This window comes from Typopeltis vanoorti, chromosome 4 (assembly GCF_054136105.1).
Source record: "Typopeltis vanoorti isolate ZY-2024b chromosome 4, IOZ_Tvanoo_1.0, whole genome shotgun sequence".
NCBI lineage: Eukaryota > Metazoa > Arthropoda > Arachnida > Uropygi > Thelyphonidae > Typopeltis > Typopeltis vanoorti.
Window position 1 is genome coordinate 162221487 of NC_143552.1, and position 23323 is coordinate 162244809.

At 36.3% G+C, this 23323-nt stretch overlaps 1 protein-coding gene across 2 annotated transcripts in view; it reads left to right on the top strand.

The window, feature by feature from the left end:
* pasha (microprocessor complex subunit partner of drosha) overlaps nucleotides 1-23323 on the top strand; it is a 366059-nt gene that overhangs the window by 202847 nt on the left and 139889 nt on the right. For both annotated transcript variants that reach the window (XM_090391560.1, XM_090391561.1), the window contains exons 6-7: nucleotides 1938-2015; nucleotides 19642-19711. In XM_090391560.1, coding sequence (XP_090247686.1) covers nucleotides 1938-2015; nucleotides 19642-19711 — 148 coding nt within the window. The remainder of the gene's footprint in view (nucleotides 1-1937; nucleotides 2016-19641; nucleotides 19712-23323) is intronic.

Genomic DNA, 23323 nt, shown 5'->3' on the forward strand with positions numbered 1-23323 from the left:
AACTTTGAAAAAACTAAAACAATGATATTCGGACAACAGGAGCTACTGAACAGAGTTACGATAGACAGATTTCAACTGGAAAATGTGGAACACTTCACATATCTTGGATGCCACATGATGCATGAGTTGGACCCCAAAAAAGAGATAAAAATTAGAATAGCCAGACCAACAACTATTTTAAAAGCCATGGACAAAATATGGAAGAGCCGAGCTATAAAGATGCAAACTAAACTGCACATTGTAGAAACCTGTATCTTCAGCAGCATGCTCTATGGATGCATGGCCTGGGTACTCCTGAGAGAATCTGAAAGGAGGATATTGGCATTTGAGAGGAAGTGCTATAGAAAGATCTTGAGAATAAGCTGGATACAGAAAGTGAACAATGAGGAAATCTACAGATGAATACAACCAAAAGAAAATCTGATCCAGAAAATAATCAAAAGGAAACTATGTCTATTTGGCCATATATGTAGAATGAATGATGAGAGAAAATTAAAAACGTTGCTGTTTGGAATGATTGAAGGAAAGAACAAAAGAGGAAGACCAAACAGAGAATGGGGCGATGACATCGTCAAATGGTGTGGAAACTCTATACACAAACTGAGTCATCTTGCACAAAATAGAATGCAATGGAAGAATCATATCAAGATGGCAGCAGACACCTACAGCAATTGGATCCATGGTTGTTGATGATGATGATGACCTGAAACAGCATGTAATGGAATATACTAGGAGTTCGAGAGTGCTTAACCTAGTAATTGCATCTGAAAATTTGACTTTAATGAATATGACCACATTGCCACCAATTGGTGAGAGTGATCATAAGGTGGCTAAACCTGGGAGGTGGCTAAATGTGTGGAATTTTCAATTAAGAAAGGGTACATGTGGAATTACCAGGCTGGTAAGTATGACAAGCTTAGAAGATTGCTTGGTTCAGTGCCATGGCATGTAAAACTGCAAGGGCTGGAAGTTGATAGTGCATGGGAAGCAGTAAAGGAGCATTTGAAGGAGGTAATGCAGACTGTATACCTAGAATCCACATAGTAAATCAAGTAGGGGATTAAATGGATGAATAACACCATTAAGCTTGAGCTGCAAAAAAAATAAACAACTGTGGAGGGAATTTAAGGAGAAAGGTGATCTGCAGGCCCATGAACAGTATAAAGCACAGGCCAGACGGGTAATGAGTGTGGTAAGAAAAGCAAAAGTGGATTATGAAAGGAAATTAGCCATGCAAGCTAAAGAGAATCCCAAACAGTTTTTTTGATATGCTGCAAGTAAAAGAAAAAATGTATACGGCAGAATAATTTTAAATAATTTTTACCTACCTAGCTGAGCCATATACACTCTGTCAGATGTTATCAAACTCAGACAGATTGCACGAAGTTTTTAACTTTTTAAAAAGAATTAATTTATACAAACACACTTGATTATAAATTTTATTTATATGTAGATACTGCATTGCTTAACTTAAGTTTTGTACATACATATTATTTACTAATTTATCTCTATTTATTAATATCTTGTGTACTGCTTTAACCATTGTTACGGCTCAGAATGAATGACCTTTGCTGTTCTTGCACCAATAAACCATAAATCAACTAACCAACCAGCCAGTCATTATAACAAACAAATTACTGAAAAGTTCCAACCAAACTGCCCATTGCATCATTGCCATTCTAAAGAAAATATAGGAATATTAGGAAATAAAAGAACTGTAGCATACTTTCCAATATAACAAACCATTTCCATTGTCTTTGCAAGCTGACTGTACTCATATCTATTCATATCACTGTTCTGATTTTCTTTATTAATTTCAGTGCTTCAGGTATGAAAAGAAGTAGTTTTATGATAGCTGTTCATTAATATGAATTTAAAATATTATATCAGAAAATAAGTGCCATTACTTTCATGATGATGATTTATTTTATTATTAGATAAAGAAAAAGGTACTCCAGAAATTCCTGCTGCAAGAGTAGAAAGTGTACAAGAAAGCAAAAAAGAGGGATCTCTAGGTAAGTATTCACTTGTGAGCAATAACAAAATAAATGTTGATTCATATCATAGATTGGATGTATGCCTAGGAAAAGACATGAAAGTCAGGTTTTGCCATGTACACCCAAATGTTTCTAGAGTGCTTGTAATCATAGCATCTCTAATTTTTTAAATCTTCTTTTAAATAAGTAGTAAGATTACTTTTAATGTATACACTTTATCATTTGTATAATCCTATAGAAGAAATATCTAAATATCTAAGGACAGCTTTCAAGTGTCAGGAAAATGGGCATCCAGAATTTGTTGCTCATTATTTCCATTTTTTAGGTATGCCCTATCTAGAATTCCATATCAAGACACTCACCTTCAAACTGTATCATTTTCTAATATTAAATAAAAAAAAAATTACTTTTATAATTTTCTCTACAAAGAAAAACAGATTCTAGCAATTCTGTGTCTCTTTGTAAGTGGCAAGGGAACAAGAGGTCATTCTTAAAAGTTTAACGTGCATTGTGGGTTGCTTCAAAAAATTGCTAAATGAAACAACCAGTGAAATCTGAAAGCACACCCCAACCCAACATCACCAGAGTTAAAGATCGGTACTATCAACCTAAGAAGCCTGAATGGCAACGAAATGGAGCAAGCTGAGGAATTAGATAAGTACCAGATCGACATAATAAGGGTGACTGAAACAAAAAAGACAAAAACTGGTGAGATCTTTCTGAGCAATAAATACAAAATGTTATATTCAAGCAATAACAATCAAGGAAAAGAAGGAGTAGCTATAGTATTCAACACAAAATATGAGGCTAATCTTCTTGAATGGCAGGCAATCTCAAGTAGAGTGATGTGGGCAAATATGAGAATGGGGAACTGGACAATGAGACTTATTTGTGCCTATGGTCACCAGTCACCATTCGTGCCCAGATTTGGTCACCTCGGTTCCTTCTTGATGGGGAGGAGGTTGAGAGGATCCAGAGGTGAGTGACTAAGATGATAGCAGGTCTATGGAATGAACCATATGAGAACAGGTTGAAGATCTGTGGGTTGCAGAAACTAGTTGATAGGCGGAAAAGGGGAGATATGATTGAGACATTCAAATTGCTAAAAGGATTCTATAGGATTAATTCAGAGGATATTTTTGAGATCAGGACTGGTGGTGGGAGAACTAGGGGACACCCATGGAAGCTGGGCAAGAGCGTGGTTAGCAGGGGTGTTAGAGCTGGGTTCTTTACTTTTAGAGTGGTAAATGAGTGGAATAAGCTGCCAGAGTCTGTTGTGGGTGCTATGACAGTGAGCGAGTTCAAGGCAAGGTATGATAGATACTGTGAGAATGTTGAACAGATGTGTGAACATGATGTTTAGGGCCTCCCTCGATGAGTCTAAGGACTCCTGGAGTAGCCCGTGGTAATAATAATAATAATAATAATAATAATATGGTCCCACAGAAGGTTCTACTAAGGTAGAAGTGGAGGAATTTTTTGATGCTTCAGAGAAAGCAAACACAATGAAAAAGGAAAAGTTGGTCCTTGTTGGGGATCTAAATAGCAGAGTAGGAAATGATTGTGAGACTTACAAAAATATTTTGGGAAAATTTGGAGAAAAGAGCAAAGCTAATAATAATGGCAAATACCTGTTGGATTTCTGCTCAGGACATGGACTGGTTATTACTAACACCATGTTCCAACATAAAAATGTGCACAAATTCACATGGAGAGAAGAGGCAAGGAATAAGAAAAATCTCATTGATTATGTTATTGTTGATAGTGATGTTTTCTCCCTGGTGCAGGACACCAGAGTGTACAGAGGATTTGAAATTGGAGGTGATCACTATTTAGTCTTGAGCAGGATAAAATTGAATTTCATATTGAAAATAATAATAAATTTAGTTTAATCCTTTATCCCAGTGAGAGCAAACAAAGTTTGCACCTGAAAATATCTTCAGGACTGAATATGGTGTTGTACTATCTTACCTGGGTAAGTAGTACAACACCAGGCAACTCATAGCAAAGGTGGAGCAAGCTACCAACACTCCTATTGAAATCCTTATCCAACAATCCTTTCATATTGAAAAGAATAACATGTAAGAAAGTTTTAAAGCGAATAAAAGTTGAGCAGCCTCTCAGATGTGAACTGTAGACAAAAATACACATTGATTATTGAAGAAAAAATGAAAGAGTTTGAGAACAGGAACCAAACCTTGGAGATCAGTGGCAAGCCTTGAAGAAAACTCTGATTGATTCAGCCAGAGATTCATGTGGTGAGGTTGTGTGCAAGGAAAGAAAAATCAGAACTCCATGGTGGACACGAAGTTAAAGAGGCAGTGAAGGAAAAGAAAAAAGCATATCAAAAGTTCCTGGCAAATAAGTCAGCTTGTGCTCTTAGAGAATGCAGAGACAAATGTAAGAAAGCAAAATAAAAGCCATGGGAGGACTTTGGCAAGAACATAAAAAATAAATATCATGAAGGTGGCAAAATATTCTGGAGGTTGTTGACGAAGCTTAGAAATGGAGGAAAGAGTGCTGTAAAAGGAGTTAGAGATGATAAAGGTGACAAAACGGGAAAAAAAGATATCCTTGAAGTATGGAGTACTTACTTTGAAAAATTTCTAAATGAAACAAGCTGTGATAGCACAGTGGTAAAAAACATTCAACAGGCATACAGTCAATAATACATATTCATACTTGAAGTAGAAAAAGCCATCAAAGGCTTGAAATGTGGAAAGGCAGCAGGAGTAGTTGATATTCGATCATAAATGCTGACGTATGGTGGTATAAAAGTCTTACAGTGACTGCACCGCATAGTTCAAAAAGCCTAGACACAGGGACGAATTTCCGATGATTGGAGTAGAGCTCTCATAGTACCCATATATAAAAAGGGAAAAAAAACTGAATGTGAGAATTACAGAGGTATTTCCCTACTCAGTGTTCTAGGCAGGAATTATGCCAGTATACTTGAGAAAAGGTTGAGAAGAATTGTGGAAGAAAAGCTTAGTGAAGAACAAGCTGGATTCAGGCCAAATAGAGGCTGTTCAGGATCAGATCTTCACTTTACGATAAATAGTTGAGAAAGCATGGGAATATAACAAAGATCTGTATTTAAGTTTTGTCGATCTGGAAAAGGCATATGACAAGGTGCCAAGAGAGAATCTATTCAATATGCTACAGTTATATGGTGTCAATGCAGCATTATATCAAGCAATACTTAGTCTTTATTTGAGTTGTAAGTCAGCAGTTAGAATTGAAGAAAGTACAGGAAGATGGTTTAATGTTAAATCTGGTGTGAGACAAGGATGTACATTATCCCATCTGTTATTCGTTATCTATATGGATCACATTATGAAGGAAAGTAGTATTAAACATGATATCAGAATTGGAGATATTAATATCAGCTCTTTGCTTTATGCAGACGATGTTATACTTCTAAATAAATCCGCTGCTACGTTTGCAAGATTCCCTGACTAAATTGGATAACTGTTGTAATAGATATGGTATGAAGGTCAGCAATAAAAAGACGAAGACAATGAAAATAGGTAGAATTGTTGAAAATGTCAACTGTGGGAGACAGATACATGTGAGTTTTGGTCCATGCAATCTATAGTGGGAGAGTGATCACATGACCTTACGCTGTGTAAGGGAGGTTGTAGTATGAAGGGAAGTATTGTAGTTTATGTATATACTAATGCCAGAAGTATTCAGAATAAGGGAGAGGAATTTTGGGCATTGGTTAGCTCATCTTGTCCAAAAGTTATAGGTAGTATTGAGACTTGGTTGACTGAGGATGATATAGTCTTAGGGATAGAATGCAAGGGATACACTATTTTTTGAAAGGTGGGAACAGAATTGGATGGGGGAGGGTCCTTTAATGATAAAAGAAGAATTGAAGCCAGAAAGCGTAGACGTACATCAGGAGGACAAAGATTCTGAAGGCAGATAATTTGAGACTATCTGGTGTGAGTAGAGGTCAACAGGATGAAATATATATTCTACTATAGGCCAAGGAGTATAAGCAAGAAAGCATATGGCATGCATAGGCAAATTAACATGTCAAACATATGAAATGGAATTTAGCCAGCTGCTTAAGATAATTACCTCAAACAGCATGTAATTACAGGAGATATGAGGTTTGAGAGTGCTCAATATGGTCATATCATCAGAGAACTTTGTAGTAATCAATCTAGCCACATTGCTAAATTGGTTACTTATTTATTTCCTCCACTTGGGGAAAGCAGTCATCTGGTCTTGACTAGGGAGATTGCCAGACATGTAGAAGTTTTTGTTAAGAATGGATATATATATGAAATTACAAGACAGATGATTATGATAAGCTGAGGAGTCAGCTTTCAGTAGTGCCATCTCACAATATTCTGAAGGAAGTTGGTATTGCAAGGAGTGTTTGAAGAATACAGTATTCTTCAAACACTCCTTGCAATACTAGTATTTTTTGTCTCTAAATTGCGTGTGTTCTGAAGGGCCGATTTATCTATATGCGGGATGAAAAACCCGAGTTTCCTGGAGAAAAAAATCCTGCTACCTCCGTGTGAGATCGGCTAACTCACTTTCAATTGAAATCGTCCAGATAAAGATTCCTTTCCGACGAGAATCGAACTTTAGGCCTATTCCAATCGAAGGGCGCAATGTACCGTCGTTCTTCCGATTGCGCTATGGAGACGCTTAAGAAAGATTTTAGTAATGCCATCACCATCCCCTATGTCCAAGGCACATCAGAAAAAATATCCAGAATCTTAAAGAAATACAATCTTTGTGCCACTTTTAAGCTGCACTTAAAACTAGCCACCCTTATCTGCTCCACTAAAGACAAACTCCCTCTTCTCTGTCCATAGCACGCCATTTGGCCTGCTATGGACAGACAGGAAGATCAGCTACCATCTGCATGAAAGAATATAAAATATACATCTGCAGTCATGACTGATAAATCTGGCCTTGCAGACCATGCTTTGCATACAGCTCACAGAATCAAATGGGAAAAAAAACCCATAATGTTCCATCACAGTCAATTAGAAGAGAAAGACTGTTTTCAGAATCTGCTGCATTTAACAATCAGCCTAATTTGAATAAATATGGTTGCATAAAACTTCCCAAAATATGGGAAACACTAATAGTTTGCAATCCCAGTTTACATCCTAGGCTGCTGACAGGTATCCATAGAGGGCACCCTACCTAGTTAGGACTCAAGTCTTTTGTCCACGTGTTTCAATTAGTTTTGTGCTGTCTTGTCATTTTGTACTCGCTGACAATAAAATATTGGAAGCATTAAATACAATTTTTAATCATTTCCTAGTGTTGTTTTACTCCATTAAACTTTTATCATGAATAACTGAAATGTCATCCCTGTCTCCCCAGTTAAAGAGAGCGACCATGTGGTCTTGACTTGAGGAATGAGTATGCACATAGAGGTGTCGAAAAGATAGGAATTTATGTGAAATTATAAGATAGGTGATTATAATAATCTTAGAAAGCTTAGGGCAGTTCCATGAGTGGAAGAATTGGAAGGATGAGATATTACCATTGCATTGGAACTAGTGAAGAAATATTTATTAGCAGTAATGCAAGTTGTATACTTCAAGTGAAAAAGAGAACAGGATGACTAATGATATCGAACGGGAATTTCATATAAAAAGGAGGTTATGGAGAAAGTATAGGGAGAGAAAGTAGCAGAGAGTAGTTAAATGAGTAATATAAGACAGACTAGGAGAGTGACTAGCATGGTAACAAAAGCAAAACTTGAATATGAGAGGAGATTAGTCCTGAGATTCAAGGAAAATCTAAAGGAATTCTTTCATTATGTAACCAGGAGAAGAAGAAATGATTGTGGAAGAATGAAATTATTAGACATAAATTGAGTAGAGAGTCTTCTGCATCAGTCAATCATAATTGACTGATGCAGAAGACAGTGAAGTTGTTTAATGATAACTTTATTAGGGTTCTTCATCCTGGAAAAAGAGGATTATATTACTGGAGAAATGGGGAGGGTTCGAAGTTTGGCAGTGCAAGAGGAGAGTGTGTTACAGTTCTCTGGATGGCAATAATGCAATGGAACTGAATGGGATTTCACCATGAGAATTTTTAGAGAATGTGCTGAAGAAATGACAGTCCCATTGACTTGGCTCTTCGATGAGAGTCTGGCTATTGGAAAGGTACCCAAGGAGCAGAAGCAGGGCAAGATGGTTCCATTGTATAAGGGTGGTGGTAGAATGGAATGTTAAACTATAGGCAAGTTCATATCTTTTCTGTAGTTGTTAGTGACAGATTGTATACAGCACTGGGCAGTGAGGGTAATGTTATCTGATAGGATCAGCACAGTTTGTTAAGAGGCATGCTTGTTTGAGTAATCTAATTGCCTTTTATAATAAAGTAACAAGAGCAGTTGATGAGTGAAAGAAATATACTGCTTTTTTTTCCCCTTTTTTTATTTTTTTAAAGCATTTCACAGAGTGATACATGATACGCTGATATTAAAGTTACAGCACGTGGGTTGTGTATAAGGGAGCAGTACCAAAGAAGCAGAATGTTACAAGTGGTGGGTCCCTCAGAGCAAACCCATATTGTTCATCATTATCATCAAATTCTGAGAATTTTCCTCCAAATACAAACTTATTTATTAATTACTGACCATTTACGAAAAACAAAACTACATAAGAGCCTACCAGGTTTTTCGTAAATGGTGAGTAATTAATAAGTAAGTTTGTATTTGAATTATATCAACGACCAAATATGTTTAGTTTACACAATTTTCCTCCAAATGAATCTGTTATCTGTGAAGACTCTTATTATCATATCTTATTTTCCTATCTTCTAAGGCAGTGGTTTTCCCAACCATTTTCCACTCGTATACCCCTTTTAAATCCATTTCTATAAATTGTACCCCTTGTTTTTAAAATAGCTGTTTTTAAATACTGACACTTTTGTTCAGTGCCTATCATCATCATCAAATTCCTGCCATGTACCCTCGAGGGGTGTACAGGAGATAGTACTACATGAAAATTTTACATCATTACTAACTTTCTACAATTTTCCTCCAAATCAGTCTGTTACTTGTCAAGACTCCAATATTATCATTATCAGATCTTATATTTCTATCGTCTAAGGCACATTGTAGCGTATCAATCCACCTATATCTTGGCCTTCCTCTGGGTCGTTTTCCTGCCAACCTGGCACAGAACACTTGTTTTGCTAGTCTTTCCTCTCCCATTCTGTTTAAGTGACCATACCACCTGAGATTAGCTCTGCTAACGCATTCCTGGATGCTGACAATGTCAAGTTCTTTCCTAATATCCTTGTATTTAATATGATATTGCTATTGATGCCATTTGTTCACACCTCTCATCTTTCTCAGGACTCTCATATCTGCGGTCTCTGGTCTTTGGTTAAGTGTTTCACATCTGACCCAGCTCTCAGATCCCTAAGTTAAAACTGGTTTGAAGACTGTCTTGTATACAGCTAATTTAGTGTTCCTACTAATTTCTCTCTTATTCCATATGAATTTATTCAGTTGACTTCCTACCATACCAGCTTTGTTGATTCTGTTGTCTATTTCCACATTTACTTTACCATCTTCACTAAAAATCGTGCCTAAGTAGTTGAAATGTTTTACTTGTTCCACAGGTTCCCCGTTCACAGCACAGTTGACATTTTCAACAATTCTACCTATTGCAGGCGTAAACTTCTGTGGCTAATTGGTTCAAAAGACATATTTTGGTGATTACACCACATTTTTTTATTATTCAGTTCTATAAAACACTGAAATAATAGTTCCCGACAAGTTTCGTAAATCGTAGGATTTACATCTTCAGGGGGTAAATAGTATAACTTAAAGTTTAAACAAGAGAATTAATAAATACAAATCATAACCGTCTGGCTATTCATAAAACTCAAATAACAGAATGCAGATATATAACTTTATTTACGTTGAACAATACTGGATGATGTCATGTGTGCTTGTTCTTGTTCATACAGTCCGAGCTCAGATTGAGGTAGATTTTTTATTAGAGCTGACCACACTTGATGGAGAATTAAACCTTGATTTTTATTGCATTGGGTTGGGTTTTTTAGCATATTAGCAGCTTCTTTAAATTTTCTTATATAACTGTTGTTTTCTATGTATGACATCGTCGTTTTTTGCCAGAGCGCCTCCGTAGCGCAATTGGAAGAACGACGGTACATTGCGCCCTTCGATTGGAATAGGCCTAAGTTCGATTCTCGTCGCGACGGGAGGAATCTTTATCTGGTCGATTTCAATCGAAGGTGAGTTAGCCGATCTCATACGGAGGTAGCAGGGTTTTTTCTCCCGGAAACTCGGGTTTTTCATCCCGCATACATACAAATCTGCCCTTCAGAACACACGCAATTTACAGACAAAAATTACTAGTTGTGGTGGTGTTGGAGGTGGGCGGCAGATGGCGTTGATAGAGATGATTCGTAGTAGAGGTTAGGTGCAGAGACAGTTGTAGATGTCCTCCCACGATGAGTCTTCGGACTCCTTGGAGGTATCAGGAATAATAATAATAATAATAATACATCATGTCCAGTGGAAGTGGTATGGAAAGCAAGACCCGTTTTTTGTTCTCTTTTGTATTGTACGTCTTTTTGGTGTTCAGCCATGCATATTTCTCCAGATCTTCCTGTCTGTCCTACGTAGCAAATCCCGCAAGAGCAATGAATTTTGTAGACTCCTGGTTTTTTAAGAGGATGATGAGGTGGTTTTGGTGGATGTAGGAATCTTGAGATTTTCTCCATAGGAAGGAAGGCTACTTTTATGTTGTGTTTGTTCTTTAATTTGGCTAGCTTGTCTGTAACATTTTTGATATAAGGAAGCAAGATTGCATTTTTGTAATCCTTTTTTAAGGATTCTCTTGATGGTTTTTGTTTCATATCCATTCTGTTGGAGGATTTGTGTTAAGTATTTTAGTTCTTCATTACATCTTTCTTGTGTGCTGGAGATATTGTATGCTCTGTCTCGAAGAGTTTTAATTAAGCTTATTTTTTGTGAAGGATGGTGGTGTGAGGTTGCATTTAGAAATCTTCCAGTGTTTGTAGGCTTCCTATATACTGAGAAGAAGAGTTTACTTTCTTCATTAACTTCTAATAGAATATCCAGAAAAGGAAGTTTTTTATTTTTTTCTTGTTCTAAAGTGAATTTTATGGTGTTGTGCAAATTGTTGAGATAATCTTTGAAATTGATAAGTTCATTTGTTGTTCCACTGAATATGATGAAAATATCGTCCACATAGCGTAGCCATATTTTTGGTTTTTTATAGTAATTCTTAAGAGCATTGTTTTCAAATTTTTCCATAAATAGGTTTGCTAATACCGGTGATAATGATGAACCCATGGCCAGCCCTTCTTTTTGTTCCCAGATTCTATCTTTATAGGTGAAAAAAGTATTGTTTATACAATGTTTAAAAAGATTCAAGATGTCCGGAGGGAAGAGGTCTTCTAGGAGATTCAAAATTTCTTGTCTCGGGACGTTTGTAAACAAGCTGATAATGTCAAGACTTGCTAAGATGTCTATTGGACCAATATGTATATCTTTCACTTTTTCTATGAAATGTTTACTATTTTTTATGAAGGAAGATGTTTTTCCTATATGATGTGAGATCATGTTGGTGAGGTATTTCGCCAAGTTGGAAGTCGGTGAATCTCTTCCATCTACTATTGGTCTTAAAGGTATATCTGTCTTGTGGATCTTTGGAACACCATATATTCTTGGTATCAAAGGATGTGTTGATTGTAAGCATTTTTTAAGTTCTAAAAAAAGTGCCTCTCTGGACGGAAGAAGTTTGCATCCCCAATCTTTCTCAAAACTCTCATAATAGTGTGTCTATAGTCTTTAACCAAATCTTTTCTTTCTAACCCAGCACCCAGATCTATAAGTTAAAATTGGTTTAAACACTGTCTTGTATACAGCTAGTTTTATGTTTTGACAAATTTCTCTTCTATTCCATATAATTTATTCAGTTGACTTTCTACCATACCATGCCAGCTTTGCTAATTTTGTTGTCTTATTTCCAGTTTGTGTGCTGAAAAGTTGTGACAATCACCATGAAGGAAATGTGGTCTTCTGATGTCTTCTTATGTATCTTAAAAGAAAAAAAAACAAATTATTACAATTTGATGAAACATGTAGGTTAAAGGATTTTAAGATATGTTCTTTCTTGTGATTATATCAGTTGCCATAGTATAATTTTTTTTTCTAGTTCTTTATCAGAACTTTTCAGCCCCCCCCCCCCCTTGTATCTTTATTTATATATCTCCACTAAAAATTGTTTCTAAATATCTGAAATGTGTTACTTGTTATATAGGTTCTCCATTCAGGATGCAGTTGATATTTTCAGTATTTCTTCCTATTTTCATTGTCTTTGTATTTTTGTTGCTGATTTTCATACCGATTTTATTACATTATCAATTTTGTGAATCCTACAGGCTTGTACAGGATTTATTTCAGAGTATAACACCTGCATAAGTAAAAAGCTTGATGTATAAGAGTGGAGATAATGTGCATCCTTATCTTACACCTGATTTTACATAAAATCTTCCTATATTCCCTTAAGTCTAACTGCTGATTTACAACTTAATTATAGACTATTTGTATGTATTGCCCTGTGTTTTGAAAAGCTTTTCCCTGGGCACATTGTTGTATGCCTTTTCCAGATCTGTGAAACTTAAATACAGATCCTTGTTATATTCTCATGGTTTCTAAACTATTTGCATTAAAATGAAATCCATTCCTTATAACCTCTGTTTGTCCTGAATCCAGACTGTTCTTCTCCAAGCTTCCCTTTTTCAAATTTTCTGTTTCTCGAGAATAAATTTGCATAAATCTTACTAGGAACAGTAGGAAATTCGTCTAATTCTCACATTCAGTTTTATGTCCCTTTTTATGGATGGATACTATGAGAGCTTTACTCCAATCATCCCGAATTTAATCCTCTGACCAGTTCTAAATTATACAATGTAGCCGCTGTGAAACTTTTATACGTCCATATTTGAGCATTTCTAAATAATATTTCTGAGAAATATTATCTACTGCAGCTGTCTTCCCACATTTCAGTTTTCTATGGCATTTTCTACTTCAAGTTTTCATGTATTCCTAATTGCATTGATTTTGAATCAATGCAATTAGAATCCAAATGCAATTTAATCCTAATCCTAATTGCATTCCTGTTGAGTGGTTTTTACCACCATGTTGTACTATTTGTTTCATTTAGTAATCTTTCAAAGTATTTACTATACACATCCAGAATATCTTTATCTGAAGTTTTCATTTCACTTTTATCTCTCTGATTCCTTGTACAGTACTCTTTCATTCATTTCTAAGATTTTTCAACAGTCTCCAGATTTTGCCACTTTCTGATAATTACTTTTTGTATTCTTATCAAAGTCTTCTCAAGAGTTTGGTAGCTAGTTTTACACAGTGCTTTACTTATTTTTCTCTGTGTTCTCTCAGAGAACAAGCTGACTTACTAGCCAGGAACTTACAATATGCTTTCTTATTTTCCTTGACTGCCTCCTTAACCTTCTGAGTCCACCATGAAGTTCTGATTTTTGGTTGATGGACAAATGAATAGCTTTAGCACATGCATCTTTGGTTGAATCAATCAGTGTTTTCTTCAAGATTTGCCAGCAAATATCTAAGGTTTGGTTCTTGTTTCAATAGCTTTCATTTTTTCTATACTGTTTAACATTTATATCAGTGACGTTGTGAATGGATTGCAGGGAGATATTCCGTTTTTTGCAGATGATGCAAAGCTGGGAAGGAAGATTTGAATAAGGTGGACAGATGGGCAAATGAATGGTGGTGCCAATTAAATGGCTCTAATTGTTCCTTCCACCTACTCTAGTACAGTGCATACTCTGTCGTATGAACTGTACTAGAGTAGGTGGAAGGAACAAGGGATCTTTGGATGATGATGATTGATAGGAGCTTGAAGCTTAGGGGACATATCAGAAATGGTGGTGAAGGTAACCCAGGAGTTGCTGCAATACTGAGAAAAATGCTGACCAGCAGAGTTAGAATAGTTGTGATTCCATTGTATAAAGCCCTATCTGGATTATTGTGCTCAGATGTTTCACCAGGATTTGAAGGGGATAAGTTAACTTGGAAAGGGTGCAGATGTGACAACAAAATGATATCAGGACTGTACAATGTTAGTTATGAGGATAGACTGAGTACATGCAGACTGCAGAGTTTGGTTCATAGAAGAAGGAGAAGTGATATGATTAAGACATTTAAACTGTTGAGGGATCATTACAGAATTGACACTGGGAAGTTCTTTTGTATGATAGATCAAGTGGAAGGAGCAAGGGCCATTCCTAAAAGTTATAAATGGAATTGAGTAAGAGGATGAGGAATGATTTATTTGCATGGAGAGTAGTTGAACCATGGAATGCATTGCCAAATAGGGTTGTAAGAGCATGAAAACAGTGAATGAGTTTAACTAATTAACTGGCTACTCAGATCAAATATATGCGCTTCTTATCCATACCATCTTTTCTATAATATCCAAGAGTTATATTGACTTCAATGGACACTTCACATTGATGTAATTATGGACATATATACTGGTGTCCAAAAGCTAAGAAAGAACAATATTTTTACCTGTATATGATAAACTTTTCATGACTAGAGCCAACTGTGGACATAAATTTATTGCTGCATACTAATAACATATGTGATTTTGCGTAATTATATTACACAAAAAATCTGTTATAAATTATTTGACACAATTTGGAGTAAAGTGGATGACAAACAATATTAAGCAGGAATTTGTATGTGAAAAAGAGGCTATGGAAGAGATATAAAGAGAACAGGTAAAGAGAAGATGCATGGAGAATATAAGACACAGGCCAGAAGAGTGACTAGTATGATGAGGAAGGCGAAACTGGAATATGAGAGGAGATTAGCCCTAAGATCCAAGGAAAATCTTAGGGAATTTTTAGCTGTGGCCAGTAGGAGGAGAAATGACTGTGGAAGAATGATATTGCAGGATAAAAATGGAAATAGAGTGACTGATGCAGAGGACATAGTGGAATTGTTCAATGAACACTTTATTGGAGTATTTCATCCTGGAGGAGTCAGTTTTAATACTAGAGGGATAGGGCAGGTTCGAGGTACAGGAGGAGAGTGTGTTTCAAATACTGAGTACTCTGGATGTCAGAAAAGCTGTGATAAAGTGGGACTGGATGGTATTTCATCACGAGTTTTGACAGTGCCTTTGACCTGGCAAATCAATGAAAGTCTGGCTGTGGGAAAGGTGCCCATGGAATGGAAGGAAGGTAAGATAGTGCCATTGCATAAGGGTGGTAGCAGACTGGAAGTGTCTAATTATAGGTTAGTTTGCATGTCATCAGTAGTTAGTAAGATCTTGGAGAAAGTAGTGATTGACCGTATACAGCATTGGGCAGATGAGGGTAATGTTATCCGTGAGAGTCAACATGGATTTGTGAAGGGGTGCTCTTGTTTTAGCAATATGCTAGCCTTTTATAATAAAGTTACAAGAGCATTAGATGAGGGAAAGGCATATACTGCCATTTTCTTAGACTTGGTGAAAGCATTTGACAGGGTGCCACATGATAAGCTGATATTCAAGTTGCAGCACATGGGTCTGGATGTCAGATTGGTCAACTAGATTCAGGATTGGTTGTCCGATAGGTATCAGAGTTGTGTATGGTGGGACAGTTTCAAGGAGGCAGAGGGTTACAGGTGGGGTCCCACAGGGCTCAGTACTGGGACCTATATTGTTTAACCTTTATATCAATGACATTGTCAGTGGATTGCAAGGATATATTCAGATGTTTGTGGATGATGCAAAGCTGGGAAGGATTATTAGTAATAGTGCAGATGTAGTAGCCCTGCAAGAGGATTTGAATAAGCTAGATAGACGGGCAAATGAATGGGGTTATCGGTTTAATGCAACAAAATGTAAGGTCTTGAGGTTTGGGAAACATCGATGGGATGCTGCATACTCTATGGTTGGAGTTATACTGGAGGAAGTAGGGGAGAGAAGAGATCAGGGGTTGATGATTGATAGAAACCTGAAATTTAGGGGACATATTGCAAAAGTAGTGAAGATAATCCTCTGTGCTGCAATAATGAGAAGGACACTGACCTACAGAGATAAGTCTCTGATCAGACCACACTTAGAGTATTGTTCTCAGATTTGGTCCCCAGGATTTGAAGGGGATAAATTAACTGTGGAAAGGGTATGAAGGCAGATAACAGAGACGGTTGCAGGACTGTACCATGTTAGTTATGAGGATCGGCTAAGGGAATGTGGACTGCAGAGTTTGGTGGATAGAAGAAGGAGAGGTGATATAATTGAGACTTTTAAACTGTTGAGAGGTTGTTACAGGGTTGCCACTGGGAAGTTCTTTCACTTGGTTGAACAGCGGGAAGGAGTGATGACAAGAGGCCATCCCTGGAAGTTACAAAAGGAAACTGTTTGCAAGAGGGTGAGGAGTGGTTTCTTTGTATGGAGGGTGGTTGAACCATGGAATGCATTGCCTGATGGAGTGGCGAGAGCAAGAATGGTCAATGAGTTTTAAAGTGTGGTATGATAGACTTTGTGTTTCTCAGAGGGGACCTCCCACGATGAGTCTTTTGACTCCATGGAGGCTTGAATAATAATAATATAATAAATTTAATTGGAATACATTTTGGCAAAAGCCACAAATTTCCTGAGGATGTAGTTAAGGAATTAATGTACAGTGCTTACATAAAACGATGGAGAGAGACATTTCAGTATGAATATGTCCAGCCCGAACTGTGATGCAGCTCTAACAATGTTGTACCATGCTTAGCAACAAGTGATTCAGGAGTTCTTGAGGAAAACTGGCCTATTTATGCTTCAGAGCTTGAATAAAGCTTTGTTTATTCTGACCTTTTGTCTTGACCACTAGTATTAATAAATTAAAGACTTAATTCGGTATGTTAGTGAAGTAAATAATTGTTTAATATCCAACAAACGGTTACTCTGATATTATATGGTTTTAGAAGAAGAGCTAATTTTTTGGATATACTAACAAATGGAATTGTTATAGAGCTGATGTATTGGGTTTCATCTCATTGTCTTTGTGGTATGTCATTAAAGAGAATCTTGTTGATGAGTCTTGTAGGGTAGCATTTAGGGATAGATCAAAAAATTAGCTCTTCTTCTAAAACCATATAATCAAAGTAACCTTCAAACCTATGGAGACCATTCAAAAGTTTATAAGATCCCCGAAAAATAGCCATCCTTACTACAAATACTCTGGAGTTCACAGCATATCCTGTTCATGTGGCATCAATTACATCGAACAGACATCTAGAAGTTTTGAAACAAGAAAGAAAGAGCACATAGGCTATGTAAGGAATAACAGACAAGATATATCAGGACTTTCTTCTCACTTCGCCTCTACCAACCATAATATTGAATGGGATATGAGTCATATGCCCTACATAGAAGAGAACTACCATTCCAGAACATTCAAAGAAGCTGCTACAGTCACCCGTTCAACAGGTAACTTAAATAAGAATCAAGACCTAATCCTACCAGATATATGGAAAACTCTAATCAGATCATTTAACCAAAAAGAAATGAACTTCCATGAAAATTACAATAAATATTTCAACAAATAAAACGTTGTACTTGCGACATGCGTATTGTATCACACACAGTGATAACTTTATATAATTTTTAGAATTGTCGGCTAGTTTCCTAGTTTTTGTTACTTTCCATTGCTTACCAGTGTATACCTGAAAATGCTGACAGATATTAGTCAGTGAAACATGTCGGATATTAAACAATTATTTACTTGACAAACATACCGAATTAAGTCTTTAATTTATTAAGGCTTTGTTTGTTTTCTGGAGGGGAATTTCACGTAGCAATATGTCTCCCTGTTGCATCCCAAATGTGTTCTATGGGATTAAGATCTGGAGAGCATGCTGGCCACTCAATTTGATTAATATCCTGGTCTTCAGAAGTGTCTCTGCTGCTCGTGTATGATGTGGTAAGGCATTGTCATCCACAAAAATGAAGTCTTTGCCCATAGCACTGTTGAACACAAGTGCTGAAAAATGACTATGACTGGAGAACGATATTGCGATGAAGTTCTTCAATCATAGTCTTTTTCTCTCACTCGTAGGTTGGTTCATCCATTAAGCATAATGACTCCTCACACCATGATCCCAGCACTGCCATATCTATCCCTTTCATGAGCATTTTCACAATGGTAAGCAGTACCACTTTCACACCAGATCAGGTGTCATCTTGAATCAGAGGAAAGACTAAACGACTCTCATCTGTAAAGAGTATATTATCCCATTGGTGTCTTGTCCAATTTTTAAGGATACAACACCACTCAATATGCCCTACAATGAGCTGGGTATAAACAGACACAGATTACAGACCTTCGGGTGAATATGTATACTTGTCGCAACGTCTTGCCACAGTTTGTGGAGATATCTGCATACCTGTGCTTAAATGGAACCGACTTGCATGCTGACCTGCCATGGTACATCAATTACGTTTTGCTGTTATAACCCAAAATCTCTTTATACTCCACAGTAGAGTGAGGGCAACCTCTGAGAAACATCTGGAAAACATTCCATTGGTTTGAAACACTGCTCAGAGCCTGAATACAATGCTATGTGAGATTCCAAACTTTCTGGTAACATCAGTAATTCTGCCACCTTTTTCAAGCTTTCCAATAATTCTTCCCCACCTGAAATCATTTAAATGATGTCTTTGAGACATTACAAGACATCCAAGTTTGCAACTTTATTCTTTCACGAAAAGAGCTTCCTTCAAATACAATTCACTCGGTGTAGCCTTTTGCCTTTTATTCTGTTGAGTGCCACCACATGACCCCTCTGCACATGATTCAAAAATTTAAATGTGTACCAACTTTCTACTCGAAATCTTCAGGTGATTATTACCACAAGGTGATTTGTCTGAATTTGAGGTAATCTTCAGAAATATTGTTCATCCTTAGGTTTTGGACAACAGTGTATGTACGTCCAGGCCAGTACAGTAGCTAAAGAATGGTATAATAGACTTTGCATTGTTTAAGATGTTCCTCCTGGTATGAGTCTTATGACTGCACATGAAGGTTCTGAATAACAATAATAATAGCTTAAAATAGCATTGCTGCTAAAAAGTTTTTACCCAGAATGTTCAAATACAGTATGATGCAAAAAAAGAAACAGTGCTGAATAACTACAGCGATACATGTTATGGAGCAAACAGGCATCGAAGTTCATCACTTTTTTTTTTTTTTTTTGCACCATACCATACTTCAAAGTACAAAAGTTTACCTAATGATGTTAACTGTAGTTCTATGTGTATCTGTGTGTTAACCACAGCTATGTATTTTATACATTTTGCTCATCTTGAATAGGAATATTGCTTTTTTTTTTCTTGTCTAAATTGCATTTAAGTCCAAAATATATGAGAGTCTCACACAAATTCCTTCCAAAACATTGATCTTAAGGGAGTGGAATCGATTTTTTAATTTTCATTTGTAATTTTTAATGAAATTTATAATGCAATTTTAAGAAAATTGCATTATAAATTTCTTTATTGGATGTTACACATTAAATAGTGAATTTACTGGACCTTACACATATCGAATTTTTCTTCCCCAGATTATTTAGCATTACGAGAATATTGTAAAAGTTTGTTTGAATTCCAGACCCTTACAGTAAGGCGATTCAAGTATGTTTCTTTTAATCTCTTTAGTTCATGTAATCTTATGTTTATGATATTATTCTGTAATAATCATTCATATATATATGTATATATATAAATAAGAGTTAATAAAGCAGTAAACTGGAATAAGATATTAATAATTAATCAAAAAATACAGTGTTTCATCCTAATTACATAGGACTTTTTCAGGTGTTAAAACTAGTAGAGAAATTAACAGTAAAAGATTAACAAGGTAATGGCAATTATACAGCTATTCGAGAAGCTGATGATTTTAAAATATTTCTAATTGCATTGCATTGTTGAGTACACTCTAGTCTGCTCATTTGATATTGAATATCGTTATCTGTGATATTTATATTCAGTATCAGAGATATTGAATACCAAAGAAGTGATGCCTGTCCTCTGTAATTGCATGTTCTCTCTTCAGTTGACCCACAAGATGCCTTGACAGTGAGACATAAGTGTTATGGGATGAGTCTGAACTATTACACCATTGCTGTCACATAACCAAGAAAAGAATCTTTAGAAATGGCATTGGATCCCAAAGACCTAAATTTAGCTATATATCAGCTTGTCAGAATACATCCCAGCTATAATAGCTAGCCAAACATGTGCAAGGGTAACCATGCATATCATGTGCAATAATGCAGCACATAATTAGAAATATTTTTAAAATCATCAGCTTCTTATATAGCTATATGATGGGTGTCACCTTGTTAATCTTTTACTGTTTTTTTCTGCATTTTTTTTTTTTTTTTGTTTTACACATGAAAAAGTCCTGTGTAATTAGGATGAAATGTGTTTTTTGATTAAGCAATTAATATCTTATTCCAGTTTACTGCCTTTTATGAACTATTATTTATTTATTTATTTAACTGTGAACTGGTAAAGTCTGCATGCTTTTACACACACAGGCTATCTACCAATAATTGTCCAGACACTTTAGCAATTTACAATTGACACCAGCAGGCGAACCCCAATATCGTGTATGTCCACCTTTGGCTTTGATCACCTCCTGCACCATTTGAGGGAGGTTTTCCACCAATGTTCAGCAGACATCAGGTAGAATTTGTCTCCATTCCTCCATCAAAGTAGCACTGAGTTCAGTGACATATCAAGGACGTGCTGCTCTGGAACTCAATTGCCACTCCAGTTCATCTCACAGGTGTTCGATGGGGATTAAGTCAGGACTCAGTACAGGCCAGGGTGGTCATTTGGCACCCATCTCTCTTCATGACATTTCATAACAGCTGCAGCTTTGTGGCATGGTGCATTGTTGTCTTGATAGTAACACAAATCTGATCCATAAAAATTTCACAATGTAGGCAGCATCTGATTATCCAGAATATCAAGGTATTGAGCTGCCTTGATGGAGCCATGGACAATGACCAGTGGTTCCACTCCAAACCAGCTGAATGCACTCCCACACCATTACTCCACCACTGCCAAATTTTACTGTGAGTACAACACACTGTGGTAACAAACATTCATCAGGCTGCCTCCACACCCTATACAATCAGACTGGAAACAGGTGAACCTTGATTCATTGCTCCAGAGTACCATTTTCCACTGGTCAGTTGTCCAGTTCACATGCTTTTTGCACAAGGCCAGACGAGCTGCCTTCTTCATTGTTGTGATGTTTGGCTTGTGTGCTGCTGCTCTTCTGTGGAAATCCAGTAAATGGAGTTCTTTTCATACAATATTAGTGCTCACCATGGTGTTACTGGCACTCTGGAACTTATCATGGATGGTCTGTGCTGATTGTAGCTGGTTTTTGCATGTCACCTATTTTAGCACCCTCCTGTCCCTGTCAGTTATTTTCGGTGGCAGTCTAGGTGTTTTTCTACACTAGTGATACCAGAATGTCTCCATTTGTTGATCACATTGCCAACTATTGATTTTGGATGTTCCAGTTGAGCAGTAATGGCATGCATGGACATGCTACCAATGTGACATCCCACAATGACACCTCTCTTGAAGTCACTGAGTTCACGTCATGTTTTTATACCACCTATATCCAATTGCTATGATGAAATACTGTTTCCTACCATCTGTACACTGGTTTTTATGTTATTCAAACCTTGAAGCTTCCATAACTTCAAATAACAGGGGTGTGCAGACAATTATTGGGAGATAGTGTATAAGTATATATAGGTATTAAAATACCTATGTATAGCTATATATCTAGTGCTATATATATATATGTGTAATTACTTTTTTAACTTGGGGATACTGTATATTAGGGTTACCAAGTAAATATATAAGCTTAGCTATTTAACTCCTAAATATTTATTTAGGAGTTAAATAACCAAGTTAAATAACTTGGTTATTTAACTTGGTTATATATACCTGTGGATGTTCATGTAACGAAACTAGAAACTCTCTAGCCACGTTCTCTTTTCAGCTAACTCAGACGAAGGCTGCCAGCACATTGTAAACTGGACTCAAACTGCTAACATCCATGTGTGCTACGATGAACTTGAAAGAAAGAAAGATTGTTGAATCTAGGGAAATTTCTCTAGATTCCTCTCATATCAACAACAGCCTGAGTTACAATCTCTCTGACGCACACGTTGCTTCTGTTCAGTACTGGCGCACTCGCGACAACACGTAGTATTCGTTTGTTTGGAACTCATACTTGCATTTTTTTCAAACACACTACTGTTTTTTATACTTGTTCTGTTAGTACAATTTTAAGTCTCTGTAATTTTTTATATACTTTGAATGTGATACCTGAGGATGTTCATGTAACGAAACTAGTAAACTAGTAGTATCTTTTTTTAAATATATCTTGTCATCTTTTCTCTCGGTAATAGTCATTAAACCTTTTTTATAATGTTCCAACCGAGTAAAAATGAATTTTGAAAATATCTACTTTCCTGATGATGAGGAATTAAATTCACTGGTCAAAGAATATCAGAAGAATCTCAGAGCGATTGGATTGTACATCAACAGACTTGTATTTCTAAAAAGATGTAAGTGCAATTCTATTATTCCACGCTTCCTTAATTTTAAAGAATCGATAAAAACCGCTAGAGCTGAAAGAATTTATAGGAGAGCAAAACTAGATCTTTTATCGGAACACATTTGTGATACCAAACGTTGTCTTGCTGCTTATTTTTCCAAGAAGACCTATCACGAAACACGTTTTTCTCATTCTCTAGACAGTTCATCTTGGAACCATTTAAAAGAAATTAGCACTCTTAAGGCTTCTAAAATACAGAATTTAAATAAAATAAAACTCATTAGAAAATATGATTCTCTTAAGTATAATCAGGATAGCAAAACTTCTCATTTTGACCCTACCTATCTAAAAAAAGTTGTCATCAATAAGTCTTCCCATCAATTATCTTTGGCAGAAGAAAGCATACTTGCTAAAGGTCTCAACTTTGTCACTGCTCCTACATCCATCCCTAGAGAACATCTCTTAACAAAGATAGAAAAGGCAGCTTCTTTATTACCAAACAAAGATGCTAACCTCCTCCGTATGGAAGCAATTTTCTGTATAAATAATGCTAGACCTCCACCTGACAACATTTCTTACTCTGAAAGGAAAGCTATCAAGTCCTTAAAAGATAATAGTAACATAGTCATCATTCTGGCAGACAAAGGGAATGC